The sequence below is a fragment of the Vombatus ursinus genome, unplaced genomic scaffold (genome assembly GCF_900497805.2).
Source record: "Vombatus ursinus unplaced genomic scaffold, bare-nosed wombat genome assembly UNPS02014822.1, whole genome shotgun sequence".
NCBI classification, from domain to species: Eukaryota; Metazoa; Chordata; class Mammalia; order Diprotodontia; family Vombatidae; genus Vombatus; species Vombatus ursinus.
This window is the reverse complement of record NW_020954600.1, coordinates 13,232,477-13,253,672: the sequence shown is the minus strand read 5'-3', so window position 1 is coordinate 13,253,672 and position 21,196 is coordinate 13,232,477. Positions and strand designations below refer to the sequence as shown.

At 43.6% G+C, this 21,196-nt stretch overlaps 1 protein-coding gene across 4 annotated transcripts in view; it reads right to left on the bottom strand.

Moving 5' to 3' along the window:
* The window catches only part of ELF5 (E74 like ETS transcription factor 5), a 77,260-nt gene extending 56,392 nt beyond the window's left edge, over positions 1-20,868 (bottom strand). For 2 of the 4 annotated variants that reach the window (XM_027837898.1, XM_027837897.1), the window contains exons 1-2: positions 20,562-20,868; positions 19,880-20,139 (exon numbers count right to left, since the gene is read on the bottom strand). Coding sequence is in view for 1 of the 4 variants with exons in the window: in XM_027837897.1 (XP_027693698.1) it covers positions 19,880-19,941 (62 nt within the window). In the remaining 3 variants the exon portion in view is untranslated. The remainder of the gene's footprint in view (positions 1-19,879; positions 20,140-20,561) is intronic. The other 2 variants (XM_027837899.1, XM_027837900.1) reach the window with 2 other exon arrangements.
* Positions 20,869-21,196: the final 328 nt, after the last annotated feature.

Genomic DNA, 21,196 nt, shown 5'->3' with positions numbered 1-21,196 from the left:
GCAACAACCAACAACCAACCACCACACAACAACTAACAACCAACCACCACACAACCTAACACCACACAACTAACAACCAACAACCACTAAGAAACCACCAACCACCACAACAAGCAGCACAACAAATATCACAACAACAGCCAGCAACAATAACCAACTACCACATAACGACAACCAATAACCAATAACCACAAAACAACCACCAACAAACAACACAACAACAACCACCCCTGCTTAGAGGAGTTCCTCCTTGGACTTTAAGAGGCTGTACCATCAGTGCAATTCAACAAGCATTTACATTTACTATACTCCAAGCAACATTGGGAGGCAGCCGTGTAGCTCAATGAATAGAGTGCCAGGTGGAGTCAGGAAGACCTGAGTTCAAATCTAGCCTCAGACACTTTTAGCTGGTGACCCTGGGCAAGTCGCTTAACCCTGTTTGCCTCAGTTTCCTCATCTGTAAGATGAGCTGGAGAAGGAAATGGCAAAGCACTCCAGTATCTCTGACGAGAAAACCCTGTGGGTAGGGACAGCGTGGTCCACGGATTCATGAAGAGTTAGACGTGACTGAGTGACTGAACGACAACATTCAGCGGCTAGAGTCCTGGGCTCTGGAGTCAGGGAGGACTGGGTTCAAATCCAGCCTCAGCCCCTTACTGGCTGTGTCACACTGGGAGTCCACTGTGTGCCCCAGTTATATCATCTGTAAAATGAGGACAATAACAGCGCCTATCTCCCAGGGTGGTTGTGAGGATGGAGTGAGATGATTGTAAAGTGCTTAGCGTGGCACCTGGCACCTAGTAGGTGCTTAATAAATGCTTATTCCCTTCCTTATCATATTTGATCCTTAGAACAATCCTTAGAGGTAGATGCTATTATTAGCCCTATTTTACAGATGGGGAAACTGAGGATCAAACACAGGTCTAATGCAAGGGCAGCTAGGTGCCGCAGTGGTTAGAGTGCTGGCCCTAGTGTTAGGAAGACCTGAGTTCAAACCTGGCCTCAGATGTGTGACCCTGAGCAAGTCACTTCACCTTGTTTGCCTCAGTTTCCCCATCTGTAAAATGAACTGGAGAAGGAAATGGCACACCACCTCAGTACGTCTGCCAAGAAAACCCCAAGTGGGGTCCCGGAGAGTCGGACACAACTAAACAATTGAACAACAGCGGCAACAAAACCACATCCCTCCTTAACTCAATAAAGTCCAAGGGTTCCCCAGCATTTCCAGGAGCAAGTGTAAAATTGGCTGCGTCCAAAGGCCTTTATAAACTGCTCCTCCCCGCCCCCACTTTCACCTTCCACTCCCCCACCTAGCTGTGATCCGCAGACACAGCACGTTCACCGGCTGGCCCCCGGGGCCTGGAATGCCCTCCCTCCTCATCTCTGCCTCCCTTTGGCTCAGGCTGTGGCCCCACGTGGCCCCTTAGGTCCTCAAGTGCGGCCCTTTGACCTTGATGGCCACGTGGGGCCTCGAGGCCGCAGCTCACCCACCCCTGGACTCTGGTTTCTCCGGCTTCCTTCAAGTCTCGGTTAAAACACCACCTTCTACAGGAAGCCTTTTCCAATCCCCCTTAATTCTAGTGCCTTCCCTTTCCTGCTTATTTCCAATTTCCCCTGCCTATGGCTTATTGGTATAATGCTGTCTGCATTTTTTCTCCCTCATTAGAGTAGGAGCTCCCTGAGAGCAGGGATTATCTTTTATCTTGTTTTGTATCCTCAGCCCTTAGTACAGTGCCTGGTGCATAATAGGCTTACTACACATTTATTGGCCGACTGACTGATTGAATCTGAGAGAGGCTGGGTTACTTGGCCTGGGTCACACAGGTAGCTACCACATCTGCTTCAGACACTCCTTCCAGAGCGTTAACAAGTTGGGAGGGGGGAGGTATGTGGATCAGGGAAGGCTTCACAGAGGAGGTGGCTCCTGATCTGGGCCTAAATGGAAGATGAGGATTCTGAGGCAGAGCAGAGAAGGGAGGGCAGGCCTGGTATAGGGAATGACGGGTAAATGCACAGAGGCTGGAGATAGATTATTGAGTTTGGAGGAATAATTAATAGCCAGTTTGGCTGGATTGTAAAGTGTGTGAAGGGCTGCCATGTGAAATAAGGCTGAAGAGAAGGCAGACAGACACCAGATTGGCCCTTAATTCCAGGCTGAGAAATGTGTATTTCGTTCATTCATTCATTCATTTATTTCTTTATTTGTTTGTTTGTTTGTTTGTTTTGGTTAGGCAATTGGGGCTAAATGACTTGCCGAGGGACACACAGCCAGTAAGTGTCAAGTGTTTGGTCTGAGGCCGGATTTGAACTCAGGTCCTCCTGACTTCAGGGCCAGTGCTCTATCCACTGTGTCACCTAGCTGCCCCGAAATGTGTATTTTATTTAAGAAGGCATTGGGAGCCAATGAAGATTTTTGAGTTGGGGAGGGAGATGATCAGAACCATGCCTAAGGAAGGTAATTCTCCTGTGAAGGGAATCTTTGGAGAGGGGACGCACTGGAAGTAAGGAAACTAATTAGAAGGATGTCGTCTAGCTGAAAGATGACGAGGAACTGGCCCAGTGAGTGGGGATGAGGGGACAGGGGCAAGAGATGTCACGGAGGGCGAATGGATAAGACTCAGCAACCAGCGGTATAGTAGTTAGGGAGAAGGGAGAGTTCAGAATGACAGGTTGTGTACTGGGAGGATGGCGGTGTGTGCTCAAGACAAACAGGAACATTTCCAGGGGGAGGTGAATTTTTTAGGGGGACAATATGTCGAGATGGAGGTGCCTATGGGACATCCAATAGAGATGTCTGGCAGTAAATTGGCAACGCAGGTCTGGAATTCAGGCTGGATGTGTAGACCTGGGAGCAACCTGCATAGACATGTTGGAGCCCATAAGACCAGAGGAGTGACGATGTAGAGAAAAAAGAAGACCCTGGGGATGGATGATGGTCCAGCAAAAGAGACTGAGGCAGGCAGGATCTTTCCTTCCTTTTGGAGATGAGCTGGGAAACAGTTTTGGACAGCCAGGGAAGGAAGGACAGTCATCCCTATACTACTAGGCTGGTTGTGGTCTGGTCTCCCTCTAACCTAGGTAAAATTCTTATTCCCTGGATAAAGTATGCTGATGGAAAGCAACCATTCCACCTGTTTTCTCCCAGTCCCTCCTTTTCTGATTAGGCTAAAGGTATAATTATGGTTCAAAACATTATTTTATGTCTTTTGGACCAAGGACTTCACATTCAAAAGGCTTTGGAGGATTGTACTTTCATACATTTTTGAGCTGGAAGGGAACTCAGAGGTCATTGAATCCATCTGCTCGCTCATTTTGTAAACAAGGAAACTGAGTCAGACAGAGGTTAATGACTTGCTCAGGGTCACACACCTAGTCAGAATCTGAAAGTCAAAAATAGAATTTACATTTTATAGAGGGGAAGAAAGTTTCCCAGGGCTCTGACTGGTTCAGTGACTTGTCTATAGACACACAACTAGTTTGTTTTTGAAGTCCTGTTTTATTTTCCTCCTTTTAAGAACATTTTCTTCTAAAACATTTCAAGCTATGGGCTTTTAGATGGGAAGCCAGCTTTGGTGTATTGGGATGTACCATGCCCACCATTTTCTTGACTCTCTGGTAGAGCTGTAACTAAGGAGAGACCACTGGGGCTTTACCCAGGTTGCCAACATTGGAGGGGGAACGTCCCTGCAGTGAATCTTCAGCCTGCTGTTTCTATACTGTGTGGTCCTCTCCTGGTCTTCTCACCCCTACTCTCTTATCTGGCCTCTCGGGCACTACCCCCAGAAGACTGTCATTGCAGTGCCCTTCTCCCCTCTGTTCTCTCCTTCCCACTCTTCCTGGTGGTTCACCAGATCTTAGAACTGGAGGGGATCTCCGAGGCCATCTAAACCAACCCCACTGTTTTACAGATAATAATTACACTAACTATAATAGTAGTAACAGTAGTGAGTGTTGATATAGCACCTTAAGATATGGAAAGAGTTTTACAAATATGATCTCATTTGGTCCTCACAACAATCCTGGGAAGTAGGTGCCATTATCATCCTGATTTCACAGATGAGGAAACGGAGGCAGGCAGAGGCAAAGTGACTTGCTCAGGGTTATACAGCTAGTAAGTGTCTGAGCCTGGATTTGAACTCAGATCTTCCTAACCCCAGGTTGAGTGCTTTATCCACTCTGCTACTGAGGCCCATAAAGGTAAAATGACTTGCTCAGAGTTACATAGATAGTAAATAGCAGATGGGATATATGAAGCCTGGTCCTGGGGAGGGGTGGAGGTGGGCAGGGGCTGTCAGCTGGGTTTCCACTTTGTCCCTCTGAGGGAATGGGCCATCCCTTCTTCCAATTTGATGTCACCTAATCAGGGTAGGCTGTCCATTCATTGCAAGGGGCTGTGGTAGAGGTGAGACTTCCATAAACACACTGAATTATCCCTAGATAAATTCATCAGAATTCCTAGTTACAGTTTCTAGTCTTTTTTTTTTTTTGAGGATGAAGACAAACAGAAGAGGTGATGCGAGTGAGGAAATCCTTCAAAGTGCATCTGGGGTCTCTGACAGTAGGCACATGCCAGGACGAATGAATGAATGAATGAATGAAGTAGGATCTCGGACTGAATTTGCTTTCCATATACACCATATATATCTCGTATGCGCACAATGTGAGCTCCTACCCGGCAATACCACTACTAGGTCTGAATCCCAAGAAGATCAAAGAAAAGGGAAAAAGACCTATTTGTACAAAAATATTTCTAGCAGCTCTTTTTGTGGTGGTAAAGAATTGGAAACTGAGGGGATGCCCATCAATTGTGAACAAGTTGTGGTATACGATTGTGAGGGAACACTGTTATATAGTAAGAAATGATGAGCAGAATGGTTTCAGAAAAACCTGGGAAGACTTATATGAACTGATGTAAACAGAAGTAAGCAGAACCTTTTACAAAGTAACAGCAATATTGTAAGAATGATCAACTGTGAAAGACTTAGCTGCTCTGATGCAGACAATGATCCAGGATAATTCCAAAAGACCCATAATGAAAAATGCTTTACACCTCAAGAGAAAGAACTAATGAACTTTGAGTGCAGATTGAAGCACACTTCTAAAAAACCTTCTTTATTTTTATTGTTTTATTTTTTTTTTTTACAGCATGGCTAAAATGGAAATGTGTTTTGCATGACTTCATATGTATGATCTATATAAAATTACTTGCCTTCTCAAGGACCGTGTAGGGTGGGAGGAAGGGAAAGAATTTGGAACTCAAAATTTTAAAAAATAATTATTAAAAATCTTATATATAATTGGGAAATATTTAATGAAATTAATAAAAATAATTAAAAAAAACCAATGTGAGCTCCTTGAGGGCAGAGAATACATACACACACACACCCACACCCACCCACCCCCCCCCCACACACACACATATACATATATATTTGCCTTTCTTTGTCTCCCCCCCCCGAGTTTAGCCCGTGCCTGGTAAATAGTAAATGTCTATAAATGCTTGTGGAATGAGTGCCTGACTGATTTGTGGGTGCCCGTCAGCTTTCCGATGCTGTCTTCTACACCTCTCCCTAACTGATCCTGTCAAACACAGTGTCACTGACCTTTTATGGGAGTACTAATAACATCCTCTACAACACAGATGTCGTCTTTCTTGCCCCCATCAGTAACGTAACCAGAGTACTAATCAAAAGCATGCTTTATGCTAAATGTAAAAACAGGGCTAGCATTTTGTTAGCCCTTATATAGGCATGAACAGCAACACCCACTCATGGATCTACACCCACACCTGCCCACCTACGTGCTTCAAAAACAAATGACACTTTAGAGATCAGATGACATCATTAGGCTATTCACTGTGCTGCAAAGGACCAATCCCTCCTTTGCACAAGCCGCCAGAAGAATCTTCTGAAAGCCCAGATCTGACCACGACACTATTCTGCTCCAGAACTGTCTGTGGCTTCCTATTGCCTCTAGGATAACAAACAGACCTCTCTGCTTAGTCTTCAAAGCCCTTGACAATTTGGCTCCATCACACTTTTCCAGAGAGTTCACTCAATTGACATTCTAGCCAAATTAGCTTAGTAATTGTCCTCTAACTTTGGCATCTCATCTCCAGCTTCCATGACTTTGCCCAGGCTGTTCCCCAAGCCTGGCTTGTATTTCCTCCTTATCTCCACCTCTTGGAATCTCTAGCTTCCCTCAAGGCTCAGTTTACCCAACACCTCTTCTGGGAAGCCTTTTCCAATCTCCCCCCTCATTGTTATTGTTCTCTCTCTGCTAAGATTATCTTGCATTTACTTATTTCTGTACATGTTTATGGTTATACAATTGACAGAAAAGTGCAGAGAATTAAGAGATCCCTCCCCCCACTATTGTTTGTTAAATATGAAAAAGCAATTGGTTTAGCAGGAGAAAAATAACACCTCAAAGCCTCTTCCAGCAAAGTGCTTCCCATGTACATACTGAAATCACACAAGATTCCCAGAAAAATAGAACAGATCATTTTGTTCAGTGGCCCTCTCCTTATTAACATCAAGTGAGGCATCCAGTAAGTTGCACACTGATCACTGGGGACATTTGCCACCACTGGGGACATTTGCCACCACTGAGGAAACTCAACAAAGATCCCAAATCAAAAGATGCTTTGTAGGAGGTGAAATCCTCCAGAGAGATGCTTCTATTTACAGATGCCATTTTGTTGATTTCATCAAGCCCTGGAATAATGGAGAGCATCCTACATGAGATCCATAATCAATCTAAAGAGTCCAAACTAACTATCCACCTAGGACAAACCAACTGGGTGAAGAATGATTATTGTCTAGACTATGATGTGTAGCTTTTAGGTTTCAACCATCAGCACGTGGCTCATGGCAATGATTTGGGTCTAGAATTGAGTAAGAGGAAGAGAGGTTGGATTGCTCCTGTCAGCTTGCATAGTGCTTTTAATGACCCCAAGCTTCAAACAATAACAATAATCTTCCAGCGATGCCCTGTGGCTGCACATCAGTTTGGTGGGAGCAGTATCTGCTATGTAGGCTAGATTAGTTCTTCCTTAAAAGGTACTGAAAGCATGCTTTAGACTTAATTGGCTAGGGGTCTAAGTCTGGGGCCATGGATATAGTTTCCTCACGGCCCAAGCATAAAAGTCAGCCCAAGGGGAATCAGGAGCAGAGAGGAGGAGTCAAGGGAGGACTCCTAGGCTTGATTGGCATTTCAGCATGGGGAACACAGAGGTGCAGCATCAGCTGAATCAACGCTGTATCCTTGCTGAGTATCCTTCCATGCTATGACCAACTTTTGTTAACTGTTTTAGATGGTCTACAAGTGTGTCTCATTTCATTCCAATTCTGAATTAGAATCATCAGACTGGCCTGGGTCTGGCCTGGTGTACTGTCCATGCAATACCAGAGTCTCTGAAAAATTAAAGTTGAGGGATACTCACAGAACGGGGGAGAAGGGTATGATTGGTGTGAGTAGGCTGAAGTCCATTCCTAATAAAGAATGCTGCAGGATATGTGGCTTCCCTGGCCTCCTTCAAACTCCAGTTTAAATCCCTTCTAGAGGAAGCCTTTACCATTCTTTCTTATTTCTAGTGCCTTTCTTCTATTGATTATTTCCTATTTATCCTGTATTTAGCTTGTTGGTACGTAGTTGTTTGCATGTTGTCTCTCCTATTAGATTGGGAGCTTCTTGAGGGCAAAGAGGGCTTTTCTTTGTATCCCCGACACTTAGCATAGTGCCTGGCCCATAGTACGTATTTAATACATCTTTGCTGACTAACAGAAAGGATGCTACCATCAGAGATATGCATAACCTTGAGGGAAGGTGAGCCAGTCATACAGGCAAGGACGAAAGATAACTGATGAACAGTTGTGTGTTTCATTATTTCACTTAATAGGGGCAGCTTGGTAGCACTGTGGATAGAGCTCTGGCCTTGGAGTCAGAAGGACCTGAGTTCAAATCCAGCCTCAGACACATGACACTTACTGACTGTGTGACCCCGGGCCAGTCACTTAACCCCGATTGCCTCACCAAAAAGCAAAAAAAAAAAACCAAATCATTATTTCACTTGATGTCTACAAATCTGGAGGAAGGCTTCCATTGTGTCGGGTGGGGCTGCTGCAGAGCACTGATGAGAGGACATAGACAAGAGGAGCAGAGAACAAGAAAGGGTGGTTAGCTTACCATCTGCACCAGATTGGAGGGGGGAGATGTCGTAGAGATAGGATAGCATGGTAATGTAGTAAGTCAGTTCTGCTATAATGCTGACATGTGCATTCCTAAAAATCACCATGCTACACAAAATCAAGCAATAAAAACCTACAGGGCTTATGGGGAAAATGGAATTAAGGTCACAACACTTAAAAACTATATCAGTGACACATTTAAAAAAAGATAGGAACCTAATAAAACGGTAGCACAGTTTTATGTATCTTGAATGGTTAAGAAATACATAAATACTGCAATAAATGGTGATGGTGTTCCTGAGGTTCAGCTTATGCCCTGGTTCCCACGGGGCCCCACAGGCTGACAAAGTTGATGGTCAGGGTGATAGGGTGGCCTTGGAGGACAGCCATGTGTGGCCCAGCTTTCCTTCACTCACAGATCCTACCGTACCAGAAGATATACAATAAATATGGCTCTTTACCTTGAAAAAGAACCGAAGTTTGCTGCCGAGGTGGGTACAGGAGGGGTTGTAGCTTGTGAGTTATTATGAAGGGGTGAGGTATTCTGAGTTCACCATATTTCTTGTGGGTGAAATAGAGCATAAGCAAACATACTGTCATTAATCTTTCATTCACCGTGTTGGAACAAATTCACATTTTCAAAACTAGTTTTATAGCAGACCTAACTGTAATTCTGTTAATTATTTCCTACAGCTTGTTTGTACATAGTTGTTTGCTTCCTGTCTCCCCTATTAGATTGTAAACTCCTTGAAGGCAGGGACTGCGGTTTGTCTCTTTTTGCGTCCACAGCGTTTAGCATAGTGCCTGGCACACAGTAGCCAATTAATGTTTATTGATCGATTGATCTGTAGACTGGATAAGAGGGAATGGAAGTCAGTGGCAATGGAAATAGAGAGAAAGAGATAAAGCAGGCAAATAGTAGAAATGATCTCATAAGTAGATATGGGGAGGGAGGGAAAGGAAGAGGCCAAAGATAATGCTGAGATTTTTGTGTCTGATTAACTGAAGATGCTGGTGCCATGAATAGAACTAAAGGAAGTCACAAGAAGCAGATTTGTGTGTGTGTGTGTGTGTGTGTGTGTGTGTGAAGAGTAAAATATGCTATGAAGAAACTAATTTTCATAGTTAAGACATTTAAGAAAATTAGTTTCCTTTCTTCCTTCCTTCCTTTCTCTCTTCCTTTTTCTCTTTCTTCATTCCTTCCTTTCTCCTTTCCTTCTTTCCTTCCTTCCTTCCTTTCTGGCAATCAGGGTTAAGTGACTTGCCTGGGGTCATACAGCTGCTAAGGGTCTGAGGTCAAATTTGAACTCAAGTCCTCCTGACTCCGGAAATTAGATTTTTGTATAGAAATGCTATAATCAGGTTCTACGTATTGCGGCACAAAGGCTGTGTGTATGTGTACACATATCATAGTTTAGTGGACTGGAGTAGGGAGAGCAGATAATGCATATAACATCATACTGTGTTTTCCCTGGCTTAACAATCTTTACTGGTTCCTTACTTCACCCTACAAATGAAATATTATATATGTAAAGAATTTTATGCAAACATGAAAGTTCTATATAAATATATTTTTTCATATTCATACATTTTTATATATGAATTAATATATAATTAAATATATTCTAAATCTCTATATAAATGTTTGTTATTGTTATTAGTATTGGGAATCAGCAGAATGTAGGGGATAGAGCTGGCCTGGAAGTTAGGCAGACCAGAATTCAGGCAATTTCCCTCCCTCCTGCCTCACCTCCCATACTGGTTGTGTGACCCTAGGCAAGTCACTTAACCTCTACGTGCTTTAAGCAAATCTCTAAAACTTTAAATTAAAAATAATGTATTAATAGAGTTTCCTTATCCTAGGAGTCACCTGTGCTGATGGAATTGCAGGTTCAGTCTATCCCTTGAGGTTGTTGCTAATTTTATATCACTCTTTTCCATTCACTCAACATTCCACCCCTTGAGACTACCAGCTTGGCAATGCCTCCTCCTACCTCTTTGTCTTTGTAGACTGTCCCCATGCCTGGACCATTCTCACCATCTAGTTCAATTCCATTCCATTCAGTCAGCTCTAGTATTAATTAATTGCCTACTACTTCTTCTGTCTGGTCCTGGGCTAGAAATTGTTCTCTTCCTTCAATGACTACATAAGAAGGCTCTCCCTCTTCTCTGGACCGCTCAGCTAGAAAGGGATTTCTGCTTCTTCAGAATTTTCCTGGAGAACTCTGTCTGAATCTCTCTTTTACTCCTATCACATTGTAATGTGGATTATTTGGCTATCGGGTCCCAGGGCTTCTGCCCTGGGACAGTTAAGATGAAAGAGAAATGTGGTGACAACTGACTATCATTACTCACATAATAGGTACTTAAGAAATGTTCATCGATTGACTGACTAACTCAGAGCGTCCAAGGGCTGAGGTAGGATTATCATTGTAGGGATACCACTCAGTGTTATAAACTGAACTAGGACTTCTGGGCACATAGTAGGCATTCAAATAGTATTTGTTTGCTGATGGTATATTCTTATGGTCTTTTCTTTCCTCTTAACTTCCCTTGTTCCCTTCCTTATCCTTCTAATCCTTCTATTTCCTTCTCTCTCTCTCTCTCTCTCTTTCTCCCTGTATATGTGAGGAATAAACTATACCATGAAGAAACTAATTTTCATAGTCAAGATATTTAAGAAAATTATACTTTCTCATAGAAATATTACAATCAGGTTCTATGTGTTCTGGCATAAAGGGTGTGTATGCATGTTTCTGAAAGCACAAATTAGTGGACAGGAGCAGGTAGACCGGATAATATATGTCAGTTACTATTTCTCCATACTTCTTCTTTCTCTTGCCGTTTTCTCCACCCTGCCCGGGAGTCCTGATTCGGTTTCTAGCACTGAGTGGCATCCCTATCAGGATAACCCAAGGACTCTCCCTATAATGATTGTCGAGGCCATGCTCTTCTTTCATCTTGACTGCTTCCCCTTCGAGTTTAGAAAGGCCACTGTGATTATCCAAAGGGAGTGACGGGAAGAGGGGGAGTGACTCCTTTAGGACCGTATAGAATCAATGGAGAAGCTAAGAATAGAATTTAGTGGTTTGCTTGTGATGCCCTCTTGCTTGCAATAAAGATTCTCAGATAAAGAGACTTCCAATTGTACATGTACTTATTTGTGCACATATGCATTCCCCCAGTAGAATGTAAACTCCTTGAGGGCAGGAACTGCTTCTCCTTTTATCATCTTTGTATCTCTAGTGCCTAGTACAGTGCCTTGCACACTGTAGATTTTTTTTTTTTTGGTGAGGCAATAGGGGTTAAGTGACTTGCCCAGGGTCACACAGCTAGTAAGTATCAGGTGGCTGAGGCCAGATTTGAACTCAAGTCCTCCTGACTCCAAGGCCGGAGCTCTATCCACTGCACCACCTAGCTGCCCCCACACAGTGGATATTTAAGAAATGTTTGGAAGTTGGCCCGATTGTTGTCTTATCCTTTTGGCCGGTTCTAGAATGATAGACCCTTTCTCCTCTGCCCAGATAGGAGTTAATCTGGAACATTATATGTAAGTTCCTTGAGAGGAGAGATTTTTTTAAACAAAAAAATTGTATCCCCAGATCTGGTACTGTGCCTGGTGCATGGCAGGTGCTCAGTAAATACTTGTGAATTGCTTGTTTGCTTGATTCTAGGTGCTTGTTGTTTTAGAAATGCATGAGCTGGAGCAGGTCTGGAGGAAGGCTCAAGGATGGTGAGGGAATGGGGACCACACCGTGTGATGACTGGTCAAAGGAACTGGGCATGTTCAGCCTGGAGGAGACTTAGGTAGGACATGAGAGCTGTCGTCAAGTATCTGATGGACTGTCATGTGCCAGAGGGACTAGGTACATTCTGCTGGGCCCCAGAGAGCAGAACCAGGAGCGCCGGGTGGAATTCTCAGAGGTTTGATGTAAGGAAAAGCTCTCTCCTAAGTGCCCCTAGGTGGAATGTGTTGCCTCGGGAGTGTGGTGTGATGTCTTCTAGTAAAGGCTTGTCAGACCAGAATACTGCAGAAGGCGTTCCGAGTCAGGACTGATGGGCCTCTGAAGTGTTTTCCAACTCAAATTCTTAGGCAGCGTAATGGCATAGCTTTTACAAGGCCACACAAGAAGATGGGCCCACTCCCCGATACAGGAATGTAAAGCTTCTCTCTTAGAATAGAAGCTTCCTGAGGGCTGGTGCTCTCTCTCTCCCTCAACTCTCCCAGGCTTCAGAATATTGGTCAACAGCATGTAAGTCCTTGTATCTCCTCAGCCTACAGGTCAGCAGATGAACAATAGCCCATCAGTGGTGCAGTCCGAAGCAGGGTAACAACCCTGGCCTTTGCCTCCAACACCACTACCCGGCCTACCCAGATTTCTGTGTAACAACAAGCAGCCCAACTCACCTCTTGGGTAGGACCCCGGAACCATGGCAATAGGTTTGGGCATAGCGGTGTGGATGGTAATGGAGTGACACAGTCTTAGAAAGATTCTGGGTCTGCTCCTTTAAAACCCCACCCAGTACTGGAGAAGCTGAGGTCTATCAATGATTATAATCCCAAGGATTTTGACTGGAATTTGAAACCTGGCTAGGTTTTCATCATCAAGAGTTACTCTGAGGACAATATCCCCTGTTCCATGAAATATAACATTTGGTACAGCACAGAACGTGGCACTAAGAGTCTGGATGCTGCTTAGCACTCCATGAGTGGGAAAGACCTTGTTTACATACTTCTCCGCATCAATGGCAGTAGATACTTCTGCACTTAGTAGAATGAAATCTGCTATGGACTGTAACACATGTGCAGGTGTGTGGTCCCAGAACAAAAGGACCAGTGTAGCTAAATTTGTTGCTCATCATCCAATTGGCTGTAGGGGCATAATTTTTTTTGGCTACGTTCACTTTTAACAGCCATATCCTGTATTATGTACCATGATTTCCATCAATGGAGGAAGTGCTGAATTCCAGCTCTTCAAAGTAACGAAAAATTATTACTCATTTTCTAGGTACACATCAATATTAACTCATTGGGACCTCCATCTTTCAGCCCTAGAAGGAAAATACACTGAATTGCCCTTCTCCTTAGAAATTGACCCTCTGAAGGGCTAGAGCATGGAGTTTTACATTTATGTAGAGTGATATTGGACTCCATCTTGCTTTAGAGGAGGAACCTCCTGGTATCTTCTTGGTCATTTTCAAGACACCATGTTTTAATAAATCTGGAAAGCAAATGGAGCTAATAGCACCTCATTTCTGCAATGACTTTCTATTCTATTCTGTGGCATTCCATTCCTTTCCATTATCACCTTCATCTCTTTGATTCCAAGGACTACGTGAGGTAGGGCACTTGTTAAAAAGGAGGCGTTTTCTCAGTTTTTCTATCCTTTCTCCAAGGAAAAAGCAAATAGCTTTGAGAACCCACAGGAGACCACCATGTATATTAATAGCCTGTTAACAGTAATAATATCTGGCATGTATATAGTCCTGCAAAGTTTGCGAAACATTTTATAATAAGAGCTCCCATTTACACTGTTCAAAAAGTGTTTTATCTGCATCATTTAATTTTATCCTCACAACTACCCTGTGAGATAAATAAGGTTGTAATTGTTCAGTCATTTTTCAATTGTGTCTGAACCTTTGTGACCATGTACACACCATTCTGCTCCGCATCAGTAGTGTCCCTCCCTGTCTTCTGATTGTAGAAGAATTGAGAATTGTAGTTCATTATCTGCTCTCCTGGGCTGTGGTTGGTCATGACAAGTGACCATAATTCATCAATTAGTGCTGGTTTAATTTGCATAGCTGTACTCATGTGTTGATTGCTGTCCTGTTTACGCTGATTTTCACTCTGCATCAGTTCATGCAAGTCTTCCCACAATTCTCTGAGTTCTTATCTATTGTTTCTTAGAGTGCAATGATATTCCATGATTTTCCCAAGCTATCAGCTCAGAGGGTTATGGGTTATATAGCTGGAAGGGACCTTAGGGCCCATTAAGTCCTACCACCTCTTTTTCTAGGTTAAATGACATGCCTAGAATCACGCAACCAATAAGTGTTTAAAAGTAGGATTTAACTCGGGTCTTATTGATGCCAGTGTCTTACGTATTACACTACATAGCTTAGTCAATGGGTAACCACTTTGTTTCCAATTTTTTGCTCTCTGGGGTTCTTCCCACTAAATTATATTGCTTTTTCTGAGTAAGTAAACTTTTAGTTTTACAAAATTCTATCTTCTTTCTCTAGCCCCAGAGCAAAGCAGGCCAGATCAGCAGAAGTAGGTAGAAATCGTCCATTTCTGTATTGATGAGGAGGAAATGGATTCTCTGTTTGCTAATTTTAAAAGTGACCATCCCAATTTAGCCTGCACGTTGCTTCCTCAAAGCACTGTTCATGCCCTATCAGAGGACTGGGAGAAAGAGAGGTCTTAAGTTAGACTGGAGAGAAAAACCCACCTGACTTTTCTCTCCTTTTTCCACAGATGAATGACAACTGATCACAGGTAAATTAGCATCATCCCTTTCCATTTTCCACAACAGCCTCCTAATTGATCTGCCTTCCTCCCTGTCTTTTCTACCTTCCACAGAGCTGCCAAGGTGGTATTCCCCAAAGCACACGTCTGACCACATCCCTGCCCTGCTTAAGGAGTTCAGTGACTCTCTGTTTCCCCTAGGATGAAACTCAAACTCTTCTGTTGAGTATTTAATGCCCTTCATGCTCTGGCTCCATCTTACTTTTCTAGGTTACTCTATTTCCTTTCACACACTCTACCTTTCAGCTAAATGGATTTGTTTGCTCTTCCCTGTATATGACATTCCATCTCCTGTCTGCATACCTTGGTACATGCCACCTCCTGCTCTCCCTCCTCACCTCTGTCCTGTAGAATCCCTACTTCCCTCCAAAGCTCAGTACAAGTGCTATCAAACCTTCCATGATGCCCCCTTCCCTTCCAGTTGTTAAAACCCTCCTCCCTGGAAACTTACATTTGCAAAGTATTTCCTTATAGCAGCTCTATGAGAAAGGTAAGAGGCAAGGGGGCTTGTTCAAATTCCCACAGCTTGTTGTAAGAGAACCAGGGTTCAAATATGGGTGTGCTGACGATTGACCATGTTACATATATTTTCCTCTTTGTGTGTGTGTATGTTGTGTGTGTGTGTTTGTGTGTGTGTGTGTATGTATGTTGACCCTGCTCTTCACAACAAATCCAATATGGATTTGTTTCCATATCCCCAGTGTTTCCACTTGACATGGCACATAGTAGGTGCTTAATAAATGCCTATTGAATTCAATTGAATCCATGTTTCTTTGATGCTGTAGCCATCTCTCTCTACATGGTGCAAGGGCCACTTGTGTTAATGGCAGACACCAGCTTCTCAAAGCAAGTTTTTTGAGAGGATGACTTGTCATTTTATTTCATGTCAAGTGTACCTGGCTAAAACAAAACAACGAGTTACAAAATCAGCCTGCAAACACAGGCCATGCCAAGAAAGCCAATTCAGAGCATTCATGTAGAAAGTCAGTTTAGAGGGGCAGAATTGAGATCCCCATTCTGGCTGTCTGTTCAACCCTGATTTCCCTTTATAACTAAAACTTTCCCCCTCATTTTGGTTACATAATTCTAGCCTCCTGATAACCCTCAGTTTATTTTGGATACCTTAAATAAAGGTTAAAGTAGAACTCACCACCTTTTAGGAGAGTCTTTCTGTAGAGTTTGAGAATCCAACCAGAGAAATTCAATTCTCCTGACTCAAAATGGAGCACAACACTTACAGAAACTTTCTAATCCCCAAACCCACGTAAGGTTATGGGCACATTAGCTATACATTCAGAGAAGGTCCCAAATTGCACCCAATCTGACCACCAACTTGGGGCTATGGTGTGAACTTAGAGGTGAGAGCTCTGAGTGGGGCTCTCCATTGACTCAATTCTGAAAACCAACTCATAGAACCTGAGATCTCAAAAGGGCTAATTATAATAGCCGACCTTTATATTTCACCTTAAGGTTTGCAAAGTGCCTTGTAGATATTATTTTAATCTGTCCGCCTTGCTGTCCCATGAACAAGATATTCCATCTCTCGGCTCTGAGTACTGTCTCCGGCTGTGTCATAGGCCTGGAATGTTCTCTCTCCTCATCTCTGTGTACTGGCTTCCTTTAAGTCCCAACTAAAACTAAAATCTCATAAGAGAAGCCTTTCCCAGCCCCTCTTAATTATGGTGCCATCTCTCTCTTATTTACTTCCTATTTATCCTGGGTGTAGCTTGTTTGCACATATTTGTTTGCTTGTTATGTCCTCTATTAGATTGCAAGCTCCTTGAGGGCAGGGACTGTCTTCTGCCTCTTTCTGTATCTCCCAGTGCTTAGCATTGTGCCTGGCACATTGTAGTCTCTCTATAAGTATTTATTGACTTTATAGACCCCTATCATAATGTTAGGAGGTAGATGCAATTATTACTCCCATTTTACATAGGAGAAAAGCAAGCCTTAAGTGGGTTAAGTGACTTGCCCATGGTCATACAGCCAGTAAGTATTTGAGGTGAGATTTGAACCAAGGCTGTTATAACTACAAGTCTGGTACTCTATTCAGTACCCCACCTTGCCCCTTTTAGAACTTAGCCAGTCCACTTTAGGAGGCCCCAGCATTTCAGAGAGGTGAACTCCTTGCTTGTCCAAAATCTCACAATAAATCACAGCCAGAAGTGGGACTGAAACCTAGCTCTCTGATTTCAGCTTTTTCCACTTCACCACTAAAATTCACATACGAAATTAGATTTCTTTTTGAAAAAAGAGATTTGTTGAAATTTCATAGCACCATGGAGAAATAAGAGTTTTTTTCAGTTCGAGTCACACATGTATACATTCCACGCACGCACAAATACACCCATCAGATAAACAAACTCCCCTTAGGAAGCTGATTAATAAAACTATTTTATCTATAATTACAGTTGACTGATAATAATGTCCACAAAGCCTGCATGGTTAGATTGACTCAGATTGTGACATCCAGATTAGGCTCTGAACTTGTTTTGACCTCTGGCATTACTACCTGCCTCTCTGAAGGTTAGTATACCTGGGAGCAGCCACTCTATGGAAATTAGGGAACCCAGTGGAATTTCAAGGCATCTTGATTCTCTTTCGTCTCTGAAGTCAAGTGCATGATGAGACCCCAGGCTTTTGTACCTGGCTAAGGAAAGGTCATACAGAACACTCAGAATCCAAAAGAATTCATAAATCCAGTGACTTCTTACCTCTTACTGTGTATAACAATGAATTGACATGTCAGCCATGAACATAACCATGAGTGTAAGCAGGTCTGAAGTAATGGCCAGAAGGTGGGATTCAGAGACAGGGGATCTTGCTTCTGAGGTTTACTACCTATGTAACCTTGGACAAGTGTCTTACCCTCTGTATGCCTCAGTTTCTTTAACTGTAAAATTAGGATAATAACAGCACCTACCTGGCAGGGTTGTTGTGAGGCTCAAGTGAGATAATATAAGTAAAGCACTTAGCACAGCGACTGGCACATAGTAGGCACTATATAAATGCTCGTTCCCTTTTCCCTCAAAGGCCACTGAGTCCAGCTCTCCCATTTTATAGATAAGAACCTCTAAGGTTCATTTTTTTTGCTTCTAAATCTGTAAGCCTGTGATTAGTGGGGTATGGTGGAAAGAATGAACTTGGAATCACAGACCCTGAGCCCTCATCCCAGTGAACTGACCCAAGGTCATCTGTAGAATGAGAGGATTCGATGAGGAAACTGAGTCCTAGAAGGTTGAAGTGATTGGCCCAGGTCACAAAGGCAGAGAGTTGGGATGAGGACTCAGGACCTTGAACTCCCAGCTCGAAATCCTGGTGAAATGTGGCTGTGTAACCATGGTGCTCCAAAGATTGATACCTGAAAAATAATTAATTTTGGCTCCTGGGGATGGTCTCCACTGAACCTTAATTAACCCTTCAAAGTTTTCATGGTGTCCCACACACATAAACTCATCTGATTCTTGGTGATATAATGCTGAGTGGAGGCAGCCAGTTCTTTTAGGCTAATTACATGTTTGGACGGGGTTAACCACATGCCGTGAATTCCTTGCATGGCTTCTTTTGACATTGACAAGCCATTTAGGAACACGCCAAGGCCGAGGAGTAGCTGCTCTTATAAAGCAGGCAGGGCCTGGACGTGGAGCAAGGCAGACCTCTTGATGTCACTGTCTCAGCCCTGCCTTCACCTGGCCGATTCAGGTTGTGCCCAGGCCCCGAGAAACCTCCCTCTGAAATAGGCATTTGACACTCCAAGGGCCGGTGATCGGGATGGAAATTGGCTCAGCTCTTGGCCCCCTCTCCAGAATGTTTAACAGCCTCCCAGCGAGGGGCTGAGTTAGGGAGAAATGTCTAAGGAGGATGCTGCTAGGCTGCCCTGACTGCTTTTATACAAATCGCCTGGCAAAGGGACCGAGTAGGGCATGGATAATGTCAGCTGAACCTCACTCAGGAAAGGACTTTGCAGACAAGAATTAGTTCTCAGAACAGCCTTGGGCTGAGAGGGTTAAATGTGATTATTTCCTTTCAGCAGATAAGTCGTGCAAAGTGACTGGTTCAAGGTCAAAGTGCAAAGCACTGGATTTTAAAGTCAGAGGACCTTGATTTGAATCTCAGCTGGGCCATTTAGCATCTGAGTGGGTGACCTTGGGAAAATCACTTCATTTCTCTGAGACTGTTTCCTCATTTATTGAATGAGAGGACCAGGCTAGATGACTCCCTAAATCTGCTTTCCTCTACAGCCTTGGGCAAGTTGCTTATCCTCTGTATGCCTCAGTTTCTTCACCTGTAAAATGAGGATAATAATAGCACCTTATGTTAAATGTTAAATGGGGGAGGGGGAACTAGATGACCTCTGAGGTGACTTCTAAGGACTCTTATATCCCCAGTACTTAGCACAGTGCTTGGCACAGAGCAGGCTCTTAATAAATGTTTCTATTGAACTGAATTATATTTACGGTTCTGTGATCCTTGCTCCATGGTCTAATATTCCTATAATCCCATTCCAAAAGCAAAGGCAATGGTTGGGTTAGAGCTCACGCTCCCTATTGTCTGTCTTACACGCTTTCACCTAGAGAAGATGCTGCCAACCTAAAACAGGCTCTAAAAAGAGCCTAGGCACCCAGGGTCAGCCCTAAGGCCTTCAAATATGGTGCAGATCCTGGCAAGCCTTCATATTTGTACAGTGTTTTACAGTTTACAAAATGCTTTCACACGTGTTATTCCATTTGAGCCTTACAACAAATGGGGTAGTTATTGTTACCCACATTTTACAGATGAGAAAACTGAGTTTTAGAGAAGTTAATTGATTCTCCATGTTTGTGTAGTCTGTAAATGTCAGAGTTGGGATTTGAACTAAGATCTCTTGACCCCTGGTTCAGGATGTTGCCTTCTACCCAATGATGACTCTCTCATTGTGAATGTGAGTCTTGAGTCTTCTTAGCCCACACCTGGTTCTATCGAATCACACAAGTCTCTGCCTTTCTTTTCTAATCAGTTCTTGGCTTCCAGAAGTGTCAGCCCCACTTTCCCCAATTCAGGGCCAAAGCCACTCCCTAGAGCCTAGAAATGGCTATGATTATCTGGATTAGGGATCCTGCCTCTAAAGGAGTCTGGTTGCCCTTCCCTCCTGTCATCTGTCAGTCATACATGCACCCACCTCAGCTCACCCATCTCGCCAGGCTGTGGTTGCGTCAAGTTGTCTTCTCTCGAAGTTGTCATGGCTGCTACCCAGAGATGCCCCGACAAGCTCAGATGCCTCTGCTTTCTCAACAGGGACGCCCCATTGCCTCCAGAAAAGTCAACACCGATGCCCTGTTGTGTGGCTATCCTACAGGCACAACGAGGTCTTCCAGTGATAGCCCCTGGAGGTGTGGCTCCTATTTCCAAGATTCTTAGCAACCAAAGAGTCTTAAGCAACTTTTGGTTGTTGAAGGAAAGAAAAAGAAAGAAAGAAAGAATGAAAGAAAGAAAGAAAGAAAGAAAGAAAGAAAGAAAGAAAGAAAGAGAAAGAAAGAAAGAAAGAGAAAGGAAGAAAGAAAGAAAGAAAAAGAAAGAAAGAAAGAAAGAGAAAGGAAGAAAGAAAGAAAGAGAGAAAGGAAGGAAGGAAGGAAGAAAGAATGAATGAATGAATGGAATTAAGAAAGAAAGAAAGGGAAAGAGTGAGAGATAGGAAGAAAGAGAAAAGGAAGGAAAAAGAAAACAGAGGAAGGAGAGAAAGAAAGAAAAAAGAGAGGAAGGAGAGGGAGAGAAGAAGAAGAAATAAAGAAAGACTTGGTGTTGCTTTTGATCTCACTTGAGGGGAAAAACACACACACAGAGAAGAAATTATGGAAATTCACCTGAGGCTTGAGCACTTTGGCCGAAGCTGCTGAAAGATAGGGCGCTCTGATAGCTGCGAGACGGCGAGATGCCTCCCTCCACACAGCCGAGTCAGAATGTGTCCGGACAGCACCCCTGCCAGCCACTCAGCTCCCCTTCCAAACAGTAATTAACCCAATCCTCGTGCCACCCAGCAGAGGGAGTGGAATATTTTTATCTCGGTTTTATGGGGGGGGTAGTAAGTGGAGGCCCACAGAGGTCAGGCAACCACCCTCTGAGTCCAAGGCTGAGCTGGGACAGAATCCTGAGCGTACCTTGACTCAGAAGTTAGCACTGGAGCTTGGGCACAGCCAGTTCTGTGAGTACGGCTAAGTGGGAGGGCCTGCCTCTAGCATCCTGGGGTGCAAGAGGGCTCTGCGAAGGTGTGGCTGCCACACTCTATACCACCGTTCTCTCTAGAAACTCAGGAGTCATTTTTGACTCATCCTGTGTCTCTTGCTCCACCTCCAGTCAATCACTAGGTCCTCCAAATTCGCCTTCTGTACTCCCGACCATTTTTCCCTTGTAAAATGAGTCTCTGATCAGTTCAACCCACACCTGACCAAGAATGCCTTTTATAAAAATGGAAAGAGAATTGGGTGTGCAGGCTCAGGGG